The sequence below is a fragment of the Crotalus tigris genome, unplaced genomic scaffold, assembly GCF_016545835.1.
Source record: "Crotalus tigris isolate CLP2741 ecotype Arizona unplaced genomic scaffold, ASM1654583v1 scf7180000023625.2024221, whole genome shotgun sequence".
NCBI classification, from domain to species: Eukaryota; Metazoa; Chordata; class Lepidosauria; order Squamata; family Viperidae; genus Crotalus; species Crotalus tigris.
In genome coordinates, this window is record NW_024100087.1 from 1,148,198 (window position 1) to 1,168,777 (window position 20,580).

Genomic DNA, 20,580 nt, shown 5'->3' on the forward strand with positions numbered 1-20,580 from the left:
GGGTTTCTCCATTTCAGTAATGATTAGAAACAGTCTGTTATCTTTTAGTAGAAGCTGTGTTCCAAAAACATTTAGTCAGTATCCACCCCCACAAATACAGCTGTTAAGTTTCTTTGTCTTTTCCCCTTTTATAGTAATCTGAAGGTCAAAGTCAATCTCACCATCAGAGAAAAAGACAGTTGCAATTTTAACTTTCTCCATCAGATGTCCTCAGTAGACTATAAAATCTCCTCCCAGACACCAGGAATGTCGTTAACAAAATCAGAAAAAAGCAAGCAAGAAAAAATTCTTCACATGTAGACTAAATCCAGTAGTAAATTCAATACTGGAAGTTTTTTCCAAGACCCCAAAGTGAATAAAAATAAATAAAAATAAAAAAGTCCGTTTAAATTAATTCAGTCCATTGAAGCTTTTTTCCCCACACTCTCAAATGCTGCTTTCTTAGAACAGGGAAATAAGTTCAAAAATGCTTTTTACAGGGTAAAAAAGAAAGGAGAACCAAGAGAGGGGAAAACAAAAAGTCTCACCCGGCTCAGCCACAGTGGGTCCTGCGCTTACATGTTCTTTGACTTCTGGTTACAGCGCCAAAGTGATCGGCCATTTTAGTGGCCGATCTTTCCACCGTTGGCCCAAAGGAGCTATCTCGGATCGTGGAAGAAGCTGCTGCTCTCCCACGATCAATGAGGACCTCCTCAGCCGTAACTGCCCCTCCAAGGCAGCTTTTCGACCCGATTAAGGGTCTACCAGCAGCGGAGAACCAGCCGGCGAAGAGTCTCTTTGCATGGCTGCAAACGTCGCGATCCGGAACTGGAAGTCCCCCATTTCTTAATCTTTAGTTTTGAAAGCCACATACCACAACAATATAATATTATGAAAGGATGATCATAAAAATTAATAAAGTTCTAAATCTGTATTTAGTTTTTCAGTAAAAATAGACTGATAGCATGTGTGTATATTAGCTGAAATATTAGATTGTGAAATAATATTGAATGATACAACTAATTGCTTTTTATATATTCAGAATAAAAGTGTTCACTTTCCTTTGAGAAGCAAGTACAACAAGCTCACAAGATTATCTCGTTATCTACAAGAAAATCCTTCCTGTCTGTTATGCAATATACTTCATCATTATCTTCATCAAGCAACTTTTTCCATCATTGAGGAAGCAACCATGGTAAGTTACTGCTTAAGAATATGGACTGATTAAAAAAATACTAAAATAGGAGAGCTCTTTTGTACTGTGTTATATATTTATAAAATATTCTTTACTAATTGCAATTTCTGTTAAAATTTGTATAAAATTCTTGTGACATATCTGGCTATTTAACAATAATAATAATGCTTATTCCTAATAACAAACACTGCCAGCATCCAAAGAAAAACAGAAACCAAAGAAACAAAACAGAATAGAGACTTAACAAAGAAGCATTGTTAATAAGTTCAAAAACCTGTACATATGTAAAAATATTTTATTATAAGCACAAAAATGAGTATTTTATTGTGTTTCTGATCAACCAAACGTTTTAAATTTGTTTTATTTTATTATTATAAGAAATATGTATATATTATTTCGATATAGTGGTATTTATGTAGTGTTGTCTACACTTTAATATAGTCAACACTACATAAACATTCTAATGTTTTCTTTTTTCTTTTTAATAGTCTAAGTTTTATCACTTTTTATTGTGATTTAAAATGTTGGTATTAATAAGCACAAGATTAGCTATTACATCCAAGAACATTAACAGCTGCAAAGTATATCAAAATATTTGTTGCACAATAAATTTCTATCTTGTGATTACTTAATGCTAAGATTTCCAGTGTGTTATACTTATTTTTTAAACATGTTAACAGAGAGAGAGAGAGAGAAGATAAAAATAGAACAAAATAAGCAACAACTAAAAAGAAAAAAGGGGAAGAACGTATCCTTTATTAAATAACTTGAACATTTAAAAAACCCAGGATCTTAATTGAATAAGAAAACTTGGATAAACTTATTTGCAAGCAAATTTGCGTGTGATGATATGTAAGGGGGTCGCCTTTTGGAGTCTGGATTTTAGAATGTCCTAGATATGTGTTTGTATTCTAGAGTGATGGCCTTCCTGCTCTGGTGACATTAAAAAAAGGTCTCATTGCATTAGCAAGGCAGTGGATGAAGTTCATTGTGGTGACCCCAGCCTTCAAAGGGGTAAGTTTACACAGACCAACTCAGCCAATAAAACTCCAGTCAACTGTACATCAGGAGCAAGAGAATGGCTTTGGTTTGGACAATGTGGGAGGACTACAAAGTGACACAAGTGCTGATGGAGCAGAATTTGAGTTTGATGCAGGTATTGTATTCATTTTCACATACTTTCTCTTTCTCATCCCCCTTCCCTCCCTTTCTTCCTCTGCATATTCTTAAGATCAGTTTATTTTGAAGTCCATCCACATATGGTATTCTTTCCTCTTTAACACGTACTTGGAAAGAAAAATGTTTTAAAAATTATTTAACCTTGTTAAATAAATATTAAATTTTTCTTCCAAGTGCTCATTTTTAATTATGGAATGTATCTGTAAAATTTTGTGATATTCTAAGCTAAATCACATGGAAAAATATAGGTAGTTACAATAGCATAAGCAATATAATTTTAAAATTCATAATCATGATAATCATTAAAAAGTGGGAGGGAGGCTGGGAAAATGTTATAAATAGAACAACTTCAAAAATACCACTTCAGTTTTACTACTTACTGTTTTGTTGAGATTATTGAATTACATTATTCAAATATTGCTGATTCTTACTGTTCCTTCCTTATCTATACATAGCAGCTGGTAGATTTCCTCAAATTAATGGATAGCTAATAGATATTGAGATATAATCCTGACCAATCACTAAGTTAAAGATAGCTGTCCTAAGCAAAAACCTGTACTGAATGGGCGTTTTAAGGGGAATTGTAATTTATATATTCAAAAACCAAATCTGCAATAACCATTTATGTTGTCTTGTGAAGAAAGAATATTTGCACTCATGAATTTGTATTTCTTTTTGTGTTTATGTGTTTAAAGCAACTGATTTTACCTTGTTCAGACACTATTGGTGACTGCCTTTCAAGGTTGATCAGGTTAGGAAACAGATTCCACAGGAAGCCTAGAATTATATTTTTTTGAGATAGGCTATAAGAATAAAATTTTGCAAGTCCATATTTTTATAGTCCAGGAAGTTGGGAAGGGGAGAGTGAGTCTGAGTTTTTATATAATATTTTCCTTCCCCTCTGAGACTTTTCATACAGGTAGTCCTCAGTTTATGACCATTTCTTGAAATGGTTGTAAGTCGTTGAAATTACAGGGGTGTCAAAAACAGTGATTGTGACAATGACCTATATTTACACTCAGGACTATCAGACCAACCCCACAGTCATGTAATCATAATTCAGACACCAACTCACATTTACAGTTAGTTGCAGCATCCTGCAGTCATGTTCTTGTGATTTGCATTTTTTTGTTTTGCTGATTTCCAGCAAAAAAATGCCTATTGGGGAAGCTGGATTCAGTTAATGATTTGCTTAACGACCACTGTAAAAATTGTTGTAAAATCCAAATCAAATTACAACTGCAATGACTTATGGTGGAAATTTCCCCAATTCTGGTCATAAGTCGAGGATTATCCATGTTTCTTCTGCACCTGCTGTTTCTCTAATAGCCTGTGGATTCCTCCACAATTGCTTATCTGGCTTATCTTGTATAAGTAGCAATAATTATACCTGGTAATATGTTACACAGCCTGTTTTACAAACTGAATTTATAAATTTCTATAATAAACAACTGCATATATGTGTGTTCCAATCATCTGTATACTGTATCTTGGTGGTTAGCAAATACTGGTCTCCCTGTTATATAGCAACATCCATGCCACAACTCCCAGATTCTATTGCCAGGCTGGTACAAAAAAACAAAAGGCTCATACTCCCTGGGGATATTAATTTCTCCTTGAATGGCATTAAGTTGGGACAATTCAGGAGTTCATGTCAGAAGTATGTTCTCCATGTAGAATTTAATATCTTAATGGGTGGTATTAAGGCTATGAGTTCCCATTGCAATCCTCCTATTCCAGGTTGGCCCACAGCTGGTGCATTAAGTGGAACTGGACAGCTGGAATTCCAGCCATACCTACCTATTAAGTGTACCTGTGGAATGCCCAAATCTGGGCTGGTTGTCCACAAAGAGATAACACCATAACTGTCAAAGCACCTTAATAAAAAAAGAGGAACAAATACATTGAAGTAACTTTTTAATTGTGATCAGTTATATTTTAATTATTCTGGGAAATAAACAGATATAAACAAAAATCCTTGGAAGTTTTGAAAAAATTACATATACAATATAACAGAGTTCCCCAACTTTTCCAGCTTTGCAGATTGGTGGGGGGAGGGAGAGAAGGGATGGGTCTGTGTGAGCGATAGGCAAGAGAGCACGGGCAGCTCCATTTGTGCAGATAGTGGACATGCACGCCGCTCGAGCGAATGGTGCACACACGCTTGCCAGCTGCTTGTGCAAATGAGGATGCAGGTACACACACTCACTTGCCACTTCTGTGGCTCAAGGCCCGATAGTGGACTGCAGTCTGGGGGTTGGCGACCACTGTAATATAATGTATGCACTCTAATAAAAACTCTTGTAAAGTTCTTCTAAAGTACAGGTAGTCCTTGATTTACAATCATTAGTTTAACTTCAATGAGGGAAGTTGAATTCAATTAACAATCGTACGACTCACTTAACAACTGCATTAATTCGCTTAACTATGGAAAAGGGATATAAAATGGGACAAAATTCACTTAACAGCTGCCTTGCTTAGCCAAGAAAATGTTGGGCTCCATTGTGATCATAAGTCGAAGACTATCTGTATGATTAATATAAATTGGCAGGGAAGTTGTTTAATCAAAAGTATTTGTAAAAAGAGTCCAATATATTTATTACGATTGTACCTAAGAGACACTGAATGAGATGATTCAAATTTCAGTATTTTTCCTGAATTTTGTATACCCAATATTAATAAGAATTTGTAGCCAGCTAAGTAATATCTATTTTAGTAACTAATTATCTTGGCTAGATTTATCCTCTTGTTAATTTTTCCATTTGCTGAATATTTTAGCTACTGTCAGTGAACATACGATGCTTCTGGAAGGAAGTGGTACACGCCCCCCACCTCCCGCTGGGCCTGTAACTGGTGCTGAGATTATGAGGAAATTATCAAAGACTCATACTCATAGTGATTCTGGCCTTAAAATAAAGGTAAATCTGTTTTATTCCTCATCAGTATGAAATTTTATATTATATATATAACATACTTTTTTGTTGAAGAAAAAATACCCACATGTATAATTTTATATCTAGATCTTAGTACTCATAATTAAAATATGAACAAGTAACAATGCATTTACCACTTCATCTCCAGCTAGAGTTTTATTCAGATTAAGTTCTTGTGTTGGCCCAGATTTTTTATACTGTGAAGAAATCTGGGCAGAAAACAGATTAAATTTAGTGGGAATTAGCAATGGATATGTATTGGAGGTGGTTTCTTGTGATCTTATTAACATTCTGTATATATTTGCTTTCCAGGGTATCCATCCATATCATTCTCTGAGCTATACTAGTGGAGATACAGCTACAGATTCACCAGTGCATGTTGGTCGTTCTGGGCAACTTGTTAAAGAAAGCCCAAGAAAAGAGAGTTTACTTAGCTATTTGACTGGAAGTTTTCCTAGCCTACATAATCTTTTGGAAGGGACTCCTCAAAGAAGTACCAATGTCCCCAAAAGTAGCTCTTTAACAAGAACAGGTAGAAATAATTTTATTGCTATTATATTTTATTGATGAAAGCAATGAATGATGGCTTAATTTCACACTATTCATTGTTTTCAGTATTACTTAGAGTTCTCCAGATACTATAGTAATTTTTTTTTCACCAAGGTATATGTTCAGATATAAACTGCAATAGCCACTTCTCTGCAACTAAATTTGATTAAAGTGGCAATAAATCAACTGGTACAAACACTGTTACCAAAAGAGACAGGGAGATCCATATTACATTTGGAATATTTTTTTTAATAAAATGTAATTTATTCTTGTGTCAGAATTTGTGGACTTAAAAACAAAGTGTAAGATATCTCTTCTTGATCTATTCTTAGATGTTTATCTGCTATCTTGTCTCTTATTTATTTATTTAAGCTATATCCTCCCTCTTTTTCAAAGGCTTAAAATAGACTATGTAGTTTTCCCTTCTCCCAATTTATCCCCACAACAATAACAAGCCTATGAAATTGTTAGCTTGAGAAAGTGTGATTGAATCAGACAAACCATTGACCTTCTATGACTGAAGGTGGACTTGAACTTTCATGTCCCTTGTCTAACATCTTAACCATTTCATTACACTGATTACGGGTAATTTGAAGAAAGAGGTTGACCTAGTGAATAGGTATAAGAAAAATTTGTAGACAGTTTTGTAGAAGATAAAATTCTATTGTATTCTATATATATTCTCTGTGTAAGTAATTCTAATAAAGTTTACTGTACAGGTTTCTATAGAACTTTTATTGGTATAAGTTCTATTTTCTCTGTAGCTAAAAAAAATATATGGCCATATATTTTTCATTGTGCCTTCTGATATCTACCTAGAATCTGTCTTGATTTTATTTATTATTATTATGGATCATCTCACAGTCAGCCAGATGTTCAGACTGGATTTGGCATTTTGTCTACCTATCGAGTCCTTACCCAGGACCTGGGATAGGCAGATGTGGATGTTTGATGGTGTTACAGATATCGTCACAGGATGGAAGCAGTTCCTAATAAGACCGCCTTTTGCAATTGACTAATAGTGAATTTGTCAATGCCAATGGTGTTCAAGTGGTGCTCCAGTTGTTTTGGGATTGCACCCAAGGAGCCTATGACTATTGGTACTACCTTGCTTGCTTTTGCCACAGTCTTTCTATTTCTATTTGTAGGTCTTTGTATTTTGTTATCTTCTCCAGTTCTTTCTCTTCTATTCTGCTATCTCCAGGCACTGCCACGTCCACTATCCAGACTTTTTTGTCTTTCTTATCGACAATTGTTAACTCTGGGGTGTTATGTTGCAGGTGCTTGTCTGTTTGAATTCTGAAGTCCCAGAGCAGTTTAATTTTATCATTTTCTATGACTTTCTCTATTTTATGATCCCACCAGTTTTTGCTTACAGGCAAATGATATTTTTTGCAGATCTTCCAATGCACCATTGTTGCTACTTTGTCATGCCGCTGCTTGTAATCAGTTTGTGCAATCTTCTTGCAACAGCTTACCAAGTGGTCCACTGTTTCTTCAGCTTCTTTGCATAGGCGGCACTTACTGTCTGTTGCTGTCTTCTCAATTTTGACTTTGTATGCATTTGTCCTTAAGGCTTGGTCTTGTGCAGCCAGAATTAGTCCCTCGGTCTCTTTCTTCAATTTTCCTGCTCTTAGCCATTGCCAGGTTTTATTATTATCTGCTTTCCCAGCTATTTTTTTCATGTATCGGCCATGTAGTGCTTTGTCTTCCCATGCCTCTATTCTGTTCTTCATTTGGTCTTTCTTGTAGGCCAGTTTGGTCTCTCCAGTAGTTAGTAAGCCTTCCTGATATACTAATTTCAGTGCATCTTCATCATTGTTCTTCAGATATTCTTCCAAAGCCATTTTTTCTTCTTCAACCATCTGATGTACTTGTAGCATTCCACGCCCACCTATTTGCCTTGGTAGATAAAGTCTATCAATGTCACTGCGTGGATGAAGGGCATGATTCATTGTCATTATTTTTCTGGTCTGCCTATCCATTGCTTTTAGTTCTGCTTGAGTCCAGTCCACTATTCCAGCTGTGTACCTAATGACTGGGATTGCCCAGGTGTTGATTGCCTTTATGGTATTTCCTCCATTGAGTTTGGATTTAAGATCTTCTTCACTCTCTTGATGTATTCACCTCTAATCTTTTTCTTGACTTCAGTGTGCTTGATGTTGTCAGCTTGAAGGATACCCAAGTATTTGTAGTACTCTTCCTCATCCAGACTCTTAATGTTATTTTCGTGGGGCATCTTGATTCCTTCAGTTTTCACTATTTTTCCTTGTTTGATAGTAAGTGTGGCACATTTGTCCAAGCCAAACTCCATTACAATATCTTGGCTATATATACGGACAGTGTTGAGCAGCGATTCTATTTCAGATGATGTTTTTCCATACAGCTTCAGATCATCCATATAAAGGAGGTGGGATAGTCTGGCAGATGTTTTTGATGTTTGATAGCCATGTCCTGAGTTATTCAGTATTGTTGACAGAGGAAACAGTGCAATAACAAATAGTAATGGTGATAATGAATCTCCTTGAAATATTCCTCTCTTGATATTAACCTCTCCCAGCCTCTCACCATTGATTGCAACTGTGTCTTCCATTGTGCCATCGATCTTTGCACAAATTTTCTGATGTTTCTACTGACTCCTGTTATTTCTAGGCACTTTATTATCCAATCATGTGGCAGAGAGTCAAATGCCTTTTTGTAGTCAATCCATGCCACATTCAGGTTGGTCTTCCTTCTCTTGCAGTTTTCCAAGATCATTTTGTCTATTAGGAGTTGATCTTTTGTTCCTCTGCTATTGGGGCGGTTTCCTTTCTGCTCAGGTGGAAAGAGATTGTTTTCAACTAGATGCTGTTGCACTGCATCAGCTACTACACCAGTTAGTAATTTGAAAGTTGTTGGTAAGCAGGTAATTGGCCTGTAGTTACCTGGTGTTGCCCCTTTTGCTGGATTTTTCATTATTAGGTAGGTTTTCCCAGTTGTTAGCCACTTTTCAATTTCTCCTCCTTGTAGTATATTGTTGAACTGCTTGGCAATGAGTGGGTGTATAACAGTTAGATGTTTCAACCAAAACCCATGCAGTTCATCTTCACCTGGTGCTGACCAATTTTTGATTTTCTTTGCTCTTTTTTCTACCATTTTTGTTGTTATTACTAGTTCTTTCATTTCAACTTCTGTTTTATTTGCATCCACCTCTTTTAACCAAGCCGCATCCTTGTTGTATTTCTTTGGGTTATCCCATATCTGCTTCCAGAACTGCACTGTTTCTTCCTTGTCAGGTACTGACTGATTCCTTGCAGTTTCTCCATTGATGGATTGGTAGAAACGTTTCTGATTGGATTGAAATTGGAGGTTCTGCCTATAGTTTGCAATTCGAGCTTCATATCTACTGATTTTCCTGGCTATAGCTGTTATTTGTTGCTTTATTATTTCCAGTGCTTCCTTGATCTTCCTTGTTTCTAAGTGGTATTTCTTGATTAGGTATTCTTTGGTCTTCTTGTTCTTCAGCTTCTTTTCTTTCATCTGTTCTAGCTTGCTTGCATGTGATCTTAACTTGCTGATTTTATTTTCTAATCTAACCTTCCATTTTTCTGGTGCACTGTTTCTTTGTTTTTCTTTTTTGTTGATTTTGCATCCCAGGTATTCTGTTATAACTGCAGCTGTGCTGTACATTAGTTGGTTTGTTTCTTGCAGTGAATTATACTTGATATTGCAGTATTTGCATCTTTTAATGCTTGTGCTAGCTGTTTCTTTGGAACAAGCTTCAATGCAGGTAGTCTTATTCTGTTGTTTTTGTGCTGTTCTAGATGCTCAGTTATTCTTTGTTTCAATTCTTTTATTTCTTTAGTTAGAGGGTTTTGTTCTTCCTGAGGAAGAGGTGCCTGGTTTCCAAATGAGAACAGTTGTATATCTCTGCTGGATTCCTTCACTGCCAACTCCCCCTGGTTTGCCTCTACATTCTGAATTACTTCTGGTAAGGCTTTGATTTCTTTGCCCTGGGTAAACCTTTGCAGTTCGTCCAATTCTGTTTCTGTGAATACTTTATTTCGTGTTATAAATCGGCGTTGATCTGCTAGTCTCTGTTCTGTTATTTCTGATTCTGGATGTTGTTCTTTCCACAACTGGTGCATTCGTTTTAGATATCCTCTTCTTGTTGGACTTGATCTGTAGTAACAGATCATTATTTCTTTGTTTTCCATCACTGTGTATCTGCGACGGGTAAACACCTTTTCTTCCAGTAGTTCTGCAGCTGCTGGCCCTGGTTGCTCAGCCAACAGTCCTGAGTCCTGTAACCCATTTTTCACCAGATATCCAGGAACTCCAATATCTAGCGCGGACCTTGTTAACCCGGGCGACGTCCGAGCCGGTATGGCATTCTGCAATTTACGTCTCACCATATTTTTTATGGGAGAGACACTCTTTGTCTGACTCCTCTGATGAGACCTGTCCAGTATGGTTGAACCTCTGATATAGCTCTCATCTTCCTCAGAGTACACAAGCCCCACAACCACGTCAAGGTAGTGCCTCACTGGGGGATTATTATTATTATTATTGATCATCGTACAGTCAGCCAGATGTTCAGACTGGATTTGGCATTTTGTCTACCTATCGAGTCCTTACCCAGGACCTGGGATAGGCAGATGTGGATGTTTGATGGTATTACAGATATCGTCGCAGGATGGAAGCACTTCCTAGTAAGGCCGCCTTTTGCAATTGACTAATAGCGAATTTGTCAATGCCAATGGTGTTCAAGTGGTGCTCCAGTTGTTTTGGGATTGCACCCAAGGAGCCTATTACTATTGGTACTACCCTTGCTTGCTTTTGCCACAGTCTTTCTATTTCTATTTGTAGGTCTTTGTATTTTGTTATCTTCTCCAGTTCTTTCTCTTCTATTCTGCTGTCTCCAGGCACTGCCACGTCCACTATCCAGACTTTTTTGTCTTTCTTATCGACAATTGTTAAGTCTGGGGTGTTATGTTGCAGGTGCTTGTCTGTTTGAATTCTGAAGTCCCAGAGCAGTTTAATTTTATCATTTTCTATGACTTTCTCTATTTTATGATCCCACCAGTTTTTGCTTACAGGCAAATGATATTTTTTGCAGATCTTCCAATGCACCATTGTTGCTACTTTGTCATGCCGCTGCTTGTAATCAGTTTGTGCAATCTTCTTGCAACCAGTGGTCTTCTTTGCATAGGCGGCATTTACTGTCTGATGCTGTCTTCTCAATTTTGACTTTGTATGCATTTGTCCTTAAGGCTTGGTCTTGTGCAGCCAGAATTAGTCCCTCGGTCTCTTTCTTCAATTTTCCTGCTCTTAGCCATTGCCAGGTTTTATTATTATCTGCTTTCCCAGCTATTTTTTTAATGTATTGGCCATGTAGTGCTTTGTCTTCCCATGCCTCTATTCTGTTCTTCATTTGGTCTTTCTTGTAGGCCAGTTTGGTCTCTCCAGTAGTTAGTAAGCCTTCCTGATATACTAATTTCAGTGCATCTTCATCATTGTTCTTCAGATATTCTTCCAAAGCCATTTTTTCTTCTTCAACCATCTGATGTACTTGTAGCATTCCACGCCCACCTATTTGCCTTGGTAGATAAAGTCTATCAATGTCACTGCGTGGATGAAGGGCATGATTCATTGTCATTATTTTTCTGGTCTGCCTATCCATTGCTTTTAGTTCTGCTTGAGTCCAGTCCACTATTCCAGCTGTGTACCTAATGACTGGGATTGCCCAGGTGTTGATTGCCTTTATGGTATTTCCTCCATTGAGTTTGGACTTTAAGATCTTCTTCACTCTCTTGATGTATTCACCTCTAATCTTTTTCTTGACTTCAGTGTGCTTGATGTTGTCAGCTTGAAGGATACCCAAGTATTTGTAGTACTCTTCCTCATCCAGACTCTTAATGTTATTTTCGTGGGGCATCTTGATTCCTTCAGTTTTCACTATTTTTCCTTGTTTGATAGTAAGTGTGGCACATTTGTCCAAGCCAAACTCCATTACAATATCTTGGCTATATATACGGACAGTGTTGAGCAGCGATTCTATTTCAGATGATGTTTTTCCATACAGCTTCAGATCATCCATATAAAGGAGGTGGGATAGTCTGGCAGATGTTTTTGATGTTTGATAGCCATGTCCTGAGTTATTCAGTATTGTTGACAGAGGAAACAGTGCAATAACAAATAGTAATGGTGATAATGAATCTCCTTGAAATATTCCTCTCTTGATATTAACCTCTCCCAGTTTCTCACCATTGATCTGCAACTGTGTCTTCCATTGTGCCATCGATCTTTGCACAAATTTTCTGATGTTTCTACTGACTCCTGTTATTTCTAGGCACTTTATTATCCAATCATGTGGCAGAGAGTCAAATGCCTTTTTGTAGTCAATCCATGCCACATTCAGGTTGGTCTTCCTTCTCTTGCAGTTTTCCAAGATCATTTTGTCTATTAGGAGTTGATCTTTTGTTCCTCTGCTATTGGGGCGGTTTCCTTTCTGCTCAGGTGGAAAGAGATTGTTTTCAACTAGATGCTGTTGTACTGCATCAGCTACCACACCAGTTAGTAATTTGAAAGTTATTGGTAAACAGGTAATTGGCCTGTAGTTGCCTGGTGTTGCCCCTTTTGCTGGATTTTTCATTATTAGGTAGGTTTTCCCAGTTGTTAGCCACTTTTCAATTTCTCCTCATTGTAGTATATTGTTGAACTGCTTGGAAATGAGTGGGTGTATAACAGTTAGATGCAGTTCATCTTCACCTGGTGCTGACCAATTTTTGATTTTCCTTGCTCTTTTTTTCTACCATTTTTGTTGTTAATTACTAGTTCTTTCATTTCAATTTTGTTTTATTTGCATCCACCTCTTTTAACCAAGCTGCATCCTTGTTGTATTTCTTTGGGTTATCCCATATCTGCTTCCAGAACTGCACTGTTTCTTCCTTGTCAGGTACTGACTGATTCCTTGCAGTTTCTCCATTGATGGATTGGTAGAAACGTTTCTGATTGGATTGAAATTGGAGGTTCTGCCTATAGTTTGCAATTCGAGCTTCATATCTACTGATTTTCCTGGCTATAGCTGTTATTTGTTGCTTTATTATTTCCAGTGCTTCCTTGATCTTCCTTGTTTCTAAGTGGTATTTCTTGATTAGGTATTCTTTGGTCTTCTTGTTCTTCAGCTTCTTTTCTTTCATCTGTTCTAGCTTGCTTGCATGTGATCTTAACTTGCTGATCTTATTTTCTAGTCTAACCTTCCATTTTTCTGGTGCACTGTTTGTTTGTTTTTCTTCTTTGTTGATTTTGCATCCCAGGTATTCTGTTATAACTGCAGCTGTGCTGTACATTAGTTGGTTTGTTTCTTGCAGTGAATTGGTGCTTATACTTGATATTGCAGTATTTGCATCTTTTAATGCTTGTGCTAGCTGTTTCTTTGGAACAAGCTTCAATGCAGGTAGCCTTATTCTGTTGTTTTTGTGCTGTTCTAGATGCTCAGTTATTCTTTGTTTCAATTCTTTTATTTCTTTAGTTAGAGAGTTTTGTTCTTCCTGAGGTAGAGGTGCCTGGTTTCCAAATGAGAACAGTTGTATATCTCTGCTGGATTCCTTCACTGCCAACTCCCCCTGGTTTGCCTCTACATTCTGAATTACTTCTGGTAAGGCTTTGATTTCTTTGCCCTGGGTAAACCTTTGCAGTTCGTCCAATTCTGTTTCTGTGAATATTTTATTTCGTGTTATAAATCGGCGTTGATCTGCTAGTCTCTGTTCTGTTATTTCTGATTCTGGATGTTGTTCTTTCCAGAACTGGTGCATTCGTTTTAGATATCCTCTTTTTGTTGGACTTGATCTGTAGTAACAGATCATTATTTCTTTGTTTTCCATCACTGTGTATCTGCGACGGGTAAACACCTTTTCTTCCAGTAGTTCTGCAGCTGCTGGCCCTGGTTGCTCAGCCAACAGTCCTGAGTTCTGTAACCCATTTTTTACCAGATATCCAGGAACTCCAATATCTAGCGCGGACCTTGTTAACCCGGGCGACATCCGAGCCAGTATGGCATTCTGTAATTTACGTCTCACCATATTTTTTATGGGAGAGACACTCTTTGTCTGACTCCTCTGATGAGACCTGTCCAGCATGGTTGAATCTCTGGCATAGCTCTCATCTTCCTCAGAGTACACAAGCCCCACAACCACGTCAAGATAGTGCCTCACTGGTGGTTGTTGTTGTTATTATTATTATTATTTTTACCTGTCTATCAAGTCTTTCTCAAGGACCTGGGATAGGCAGATGTTGATGTTTGATGGTATTTATAACACCATCAAACATGTAAGCTGTTCTGAGTTAAAACTGCCTTTTACAAATGATTAATTGTGAATTTGACAATGCTGATGGTGTTCAAGTGGTGCTCCAATCATTTTGGGATTACACTGAAGTCGCCTATTACTGTTACTTTTGCTTTCTTTTGCCCCTGTCATTCTATTTCTATTTGCAGTTTTTGTATTTTGTTACCTTCTGCACTTTTTTCTTCTATTATTATTACTAAAATGTATTAGTGACCCAACTCCCTTGGACTCCAGTAGAGACTTACTTTCTACAGAGATGCATAGAATCTAATTGCAGTCCTCTGATTGTGCCTTCTAATTGTAATATTGAAAAGAAAGTTCTTCTAGCTTTCTTTTTATTAACAAGAAATTGGCCAATATATAATGCTGGGTTGACACTTCATCATCAATGACAGAAATGTATGTAAAGTACAGATTTTTTGCATAATCTCTTAAAATTAGTTTCAATTTGGATTGAAAAATATATTATCAACATTTATTTTTAAGGACTTACAGTAATTATTAATTGTTTTTATTTCTATCTAGCAAACACCATGCAATCCGAAATTATATCAGAACATCCATTATTAACAGAACCGTCATCTGTGAGTTTTTATAACTGGATGTCAAATGCAGTTGGCAATAGAGGAAATATAGCTCAAGAGTCTCCTGTCACCAAAGCTGGTCACAGCAGTCTTCCAACAGGTATTCTGAAATTCAGAATTTGCTTTAATACGATAACTAAATGCCTAAGTTAAATAAAGTAAAAGCTATATTTAAAAATAATCTATTCTGGCTTGTTAATTGAAATGAAAAAATTAGAATAATATACTATTGAACTTAAGGTATTTAAAATAGGAATATAAACTGAACTCTAATGATAAACTTGCCCATTATTCTGTTTCTACTAGCATTGTCTACATATTTTCAAAAATTCCTCAAAGAAGATTTTCCTTAGTAACTGTCCTGTCAAAGTCAGTTTGGAATATAATGGTATATTTACGCCTTTTGACCTTAAGAAAAAAGATAGTCTATGTAATCATTCTCAAAGTCAAAAGTTTGACTACTGATAGTTATTCCAAAGGAATATGGTCCTGAACTCAAGGCAATAATCTCTCCTCAAGCAATTTTAGAATGAAAGACTTCCTTTTTCACAATTACTACATTCTCAGTAAAATTCAGACTGTATTTGGAAAAAAATACATTCCTTTGAGGTGAATACAGTACTTGTTTGATGTGCTTTATCTGGTAGTGAAAAAGATGTAAGATAATTGTGCAGATATTTTAGGTTCTGAAAAGAGAAAAACTTTTTGGCTATTTTTCACTTGCTAAGATTCATGATCGTTCTTCATAATCTGTGTCAGTAGTGATATGTGTGTGTGTGTACAATTACACATATAAACGTACAGAGATGTTTACACACGTGAGCTGAAATTGATGTCATGCAGAGTGTATTTTCCTCAGGATTGAAGAAGTTTTCTTTTTTCTGAATAATTTTTCAGCCTTCTGAATCCTGAATATAGTAGAACTATAGTAGAACTACTAGAAAATTAACACAGGACCTATTTTATAGGTGTGGCTCCAAATCTTCCAACTATACCGTCAGCATCTGACTTCAATACAGTAATGTCTAGTGATCAAAACACATTGGATGGAACACATTCACAACACAGTACTAGCCAAGATGATATTGTTGGTATTGAGGAGGCGAACCAGGGACTCCCTGCTGTTCAACTTGCTGATGCACAGGTATATGCTTGTCTTTAAAATTGGAGCATAGGTATGATAAGAGAGCCAGTTTATTGTATAGTGGTTATGGCACGAGAGTAGAAACTGGGAAATTGTGAATTCTAGTCCTGCCTTAGGCACAAAACCAAGGTGGGTGATTTTGGGGTTACACCAAGCTAATTCAAGCTCTATATTTATATGTTAGACCTAGGGTTTAAATTTGAAGCTTTTTCCGCTTGACTTTTCAAATCAACATAATTCCTTTCCAGTTTAAGAATTGGAGACATGCATTTCCTGTCTACATTATAGTTTTCACAACCCTAGGTTTTCATCTCTCCAACTTGAGTTATGTAATTGGCATGAGAATACATTGTTTTTCCTTCTTTTAGTTTAATTGCATATTAAATATGCAATTAAGATACATGTAGATCACTAAATTAATTATGTCAACATGTAATCTTTCAGGGCTGTAAAATATTGGAAGCATTTTCAAAAGCGTAGTAACATTTAACGAATGACAATTTCAATAGTTATGATTTAAAAAAATACCTGGCTTTATTTTTGACAGGTTGTTTTCAAACCTCTTCTGAGCCACACAGGAATTCAGCCACAGGATGTAGTACCATTGTGCTATAGGATGTACTTTGGTGAACATCTCTCATTCTCAGGAACTCTGGATTGCCTTAGAGCAGACATTGTTGATTCAGATACAGCAAAGGAGAGAAGAAGCAAAAGAGCACAAAGGTATGGCACTTGAGCTCCAAAAATATACTTGATATTAAAGGTTTTTAAATTTTATTTTCCTCTTTAGGAAGTCAGAAATAATGCGATGCTTAAGAAAATTATGAATTGGCATACAGCAGGCAAATTAAATAATCATGGAGTTAGGATATCACTTTCTGAAATGTTACCTAAATAATGTAATTTCAGTGCTTTTATGATTCTTAATGTAAGACTAATTCTTGTGTTTTTGTTTCCTAGGCAAGGATTAGTAAATCTTCCTCCACTTGAATTCAAACCAGCTTTAATGTTGGAAACTTTTAGTATTAGCGCTGTTATAATGGAGAAGTCGGTGAATACACCTCAAAATTCTGCCAATGCTCTTTCTTTTCATGACTTTAACAAACGTCATTATAGCACGTTTCATTGCAATTTTACAATCTCTTGTCAGTCTATAAGCCAGCATGTTGATATGGCACTCGTTCGGCTTATTCACCAATTCAGCACCATGATAGATGATATTAAAGCTACACAAACAGACATCAAACTTAGTAGATATACAGCTGGCTCAGCTTCTCCAACACCAACCTTTAAAACTCGGAAACACAGAGACTTCCGCTCTTCTGATTTCAGTCGCAGTTCTCGAGGCAGTCTTAATGGTGTAAACAGAGTGAACAATGCAAAAAATAAACGATCAAACAGTGAGAATAATAAAAAAGAATCTCGGAATAAAAATTCACTGGGAAGGGCAGAAAGAAGAACTTCTAAAGTATCCAGGAAAGGTTCTAGGGATGTTGTTGACCATGTCACCATTCATATGGATGATTCTGATTCAATTACAGTGTCAGAACAGAGTGAACCTTCTGCAGAGTGCTGGCAAAATATGTATAAACTTTTGAACTTTTATTCTCTTATCTCAGATCCGACAGGGATTTTAGAAAAATCTTCTGAAACATTTTATCCAGCAGGTAAGAAATATTTTGATAAATTACCATAATTTGCCTCTTTTGGAGAAAGCAAATTAATTGAATTCTGCCCATTGTGTTCCTGCATGCGATGTCCCAAAGGACATAGCTTGCATCATACATGTATAACATACATACTTACATACATATCCACCTTTACTATTTTTAGAAGTAACTCAAGAATGCCAAACTTACCTAATACTCCTTATTTCTCCAATTTATCCAATAACAGCAACAACCCTCTGAGGTGAGTTGGGCTATGAGACTGAGAGACTGGTCCAAAATCACACAGGGGCTTTTATGTCTAAGTTTGGAACCCATAATCTTCTGGATTCTAGCCTGGTGCCTTAATCACTAGATCAAGCCTGTTGGTTTGCTGCATGCCTGGCTTATTACTTTTAGCTGCTTGGCTGGCTTATTTCTTAACTTTTGTGTAGTTTCCCATCTCAAAACAACTCTGATGCATGTTTCATAATTTGGCACTTTCACAGTTAGGAACAGAATTCTATGTTGATGTATAGGTTTTGTTTTTTGCTAAATAAAAGTTTTAATTCTAAAACTGGCAATTAAATTTGATAAACTGGCAATTAAAATAGTTCATTTTAATATCTGATTTTTTCAATAATGCAGAAAAGTTGTAAAATAATAGGGAAAGAATAAATCCTGATAAAATTAGAGGAATTTAAATGAAAAAAGAATCAAAACTGAATACTTGCTATATAGAAGAGGTCTTGCTTTGTAGATAATTGAGGCATAAGTACTTTTTTGACACAGGATCAAAACACCTTTAATAAAAGAAATTCTGGCTCTAGTAGTTTTATGATTTTGTCATACATTTCATACAAGCAATGATAATTGGATTTATTGTGGATTGTTGTCATAGTTAGAAAGTTTGAATATATATCACTTAGAAAAATACTTAGGCTCAAAATCTTATGTATAAGAATGGTAGCTTTTGATATTGGCTGCTTTTGAGCATCACAAGAATATTCATATCAAAATCCAATCTTTGGCTAGCTAATAACAATAATTTTGTAACTGACTTGATTAAATTTTTTGTTTACACACAAATAAAAAGAATTAAGAAAGTTCTCAATTCCATTATTTATATGTATTACTTGATATTCAGAAATGTGAGGTCCATATGTAAACAGTTGTTTCGGTGGCTCTGAGTCAATCTTGACTCCTGGTGACTACATGGTCAGGTCTATACAGCTTGCTTGGCAACATTTTCCGAATAACTTTCCATTGCCTTCTTCTTAAGGGTGAAATAGAGTGATTGGCTCAGCCTCTTGGCTTCTGTGCCTAGAGCAGGACTAAAACTCGCATCACCTAATTTCTAATCTGTAGCCTATAACTACTGCATCAAAATGGCTCTCTCTGTACATAGATCGTTACAGATCCCACATTACAACTATTTCAATTTCTTATTAATTGTTCTGATAGTTAATTGATCTGTTATTAGATTATTTAAATTTTAATTCTGATTAATCAGAAACAGTTCTCATTCATTATTAAATTGAATTTATTGGCAACACTTAAAATAATGATAATTCTAAATTTTAATTGAAATGTTGACATTTTGAAGAATGCAAAGCGCCACCAACTTTCATTAAATTCATTTATCCATGTGAAGCAAATATCATCAGTTTACAAAACCAAAATCCTAATATGAAGATGCTTACTATCTTATGTGTTTATTGTGTTTAAGATATTCATTATGTTTTATTGCTGTTAAGGCTAAATAAAACAGCCTATAAGATAAGAAACAGTGCAGATATAAAAGTTAAAGACATATTGAATTCAGCAGAAAACAGTGCTAAGTGCTGCCTTGTTAAATTCATAATTAATGAATATATCTTTTATGGTAATTATTTTTGAATAAATTCTATTAATATTTCTTGGTTTTATTTCCATTTCTTGTAGGTATTCGGAGCCCTACGGAACCTGCATGTAAAGTTGCATTTGAAAATGAACAAGATAGCAACAGCTTGAGTAGACCTCAGAGAAAACGTAGTTTGGTCATATCTGAACCTCAGCATGTGACCCTCATAATCTTTGGAATTGGCATGGTAAATCGCACACATCTTGAAGCAGATATTGGTGGGCTAACAATGGAATCAGAACTGAAGAGAATCCATGGTAGCTTTACACTCAAAGAAAAAATGAAAGGTAGAAGTTTTTAATTTAATACATTTGTTTTGATTAATAAAAGTGAGAAGCGAAATACAGAATATGACAGATAATACAATATAACCCAGACTGCTTTTGAAAAAAATATTTCTCTTATTGAAATAATGAAAGGATTATTCTCTTTAGTGTATTTGACTGTAAAAGTAATTAGGATATTGCTGGGAATCTCAGTTTAAAAGTGGAGAGATTTGAGTTCATAGTCTTACTTATCTAAAGTCTAAAATCTTAGCTACCTTACCTCATTGGCTTATTTGGGGAATAAAATGTGGGCGGTATTATGGATCATTTTAAGGTAAATTGATAAAATGAAGGATATAAATGAAACAATGCTTTGCAAAACCATAAGAAACTGAAAAACTACGTAAGTTGCCTGGATCAAATTATATTTTTATTGTAAATATTTATTAAGTTTTTAAAATTTTACAAAAACAAAACAACCCATCCCCAAACCTCCCCAACCCTCCCATTCCCTCCCCCGACCTTCCCAGAGCTGAACATAGGCTTAATTAAAATTTCTTCAAATAATCTAAAAAAAATATAAACCATGAATAAATCTAAATACTGAATACATTAATTAAACAAACTATAAGATAATTAACAATAATAAACATAAATACCAGAAAAATAATACTTGAGAAAAAAGAAGACTAAAGAAAAAGAAAAAAGAGAAAGATAAAAGAAAGTATATATATATAAAAAGAAAAAGAATAAAATCTATAAAATATTTTAAATTTTAAATATAAGTTATTGAAAAACTAAATAGTATTTTCTAATATCCATCTTATATTGTATAAAATCTATCCATTTTTTCCATACGGCAAAATACTTCTCCT

The 20,580-nt window shown here is 35.6% G+C and overlaps 1 protein-coding gene across 13 annotated transcripts in view; it reads left to right on the forward strand.

The window, feature by feature from the left end:
* Positions 1-20,580, forward strand: part of KIAA1109 (KIAA1109 ortholog) — a 170,416-nt gene that overhangs the window by 79,723 nt on the left and 70,113 nt on the right. For all 13 annotated transcript variants that reach the window (XR_005553814.1, XM_039320216.1, XM_039320218.1 and 10 more), the window contains 9 exons: positions 1,022-1,174; positions 2,090-2,330; positions 5,132-5,271; positions 5,599-5,818; positions 14,688-14,846; positions 15,715-15,890; positions 16,438-16,613; positions 16,851-17,557; positions 19,481-19,726. Coding sequence is in view for 12 of the 13 variants with exons in the window: in XM_039320216.1 (XP_039176150.1) it covers positions 1,022-1,174; positions 2,090-2,330; positions 5,132-5,271; positions 5,599-5,818; positions 14,688-14,846; positions 15,715-15,890; positions 16,438-16,613; positions 16,851-17,557; positions 19,481-19,726 (2,218 nt within the window). In the remaining variant the exon portion in view is untranslated. The remainder of the gene's footprint in view (positions 1-1,021; positions 1,175-2,089; positions 2,331-5,131; positions 5,272-5,598; positions 5,819-14,687; positions 14,847-15,714; positions 15,891-16,437; positions 16,614-16,850; positions 17,558-19,480; positions 19,727-20,580) is intronic.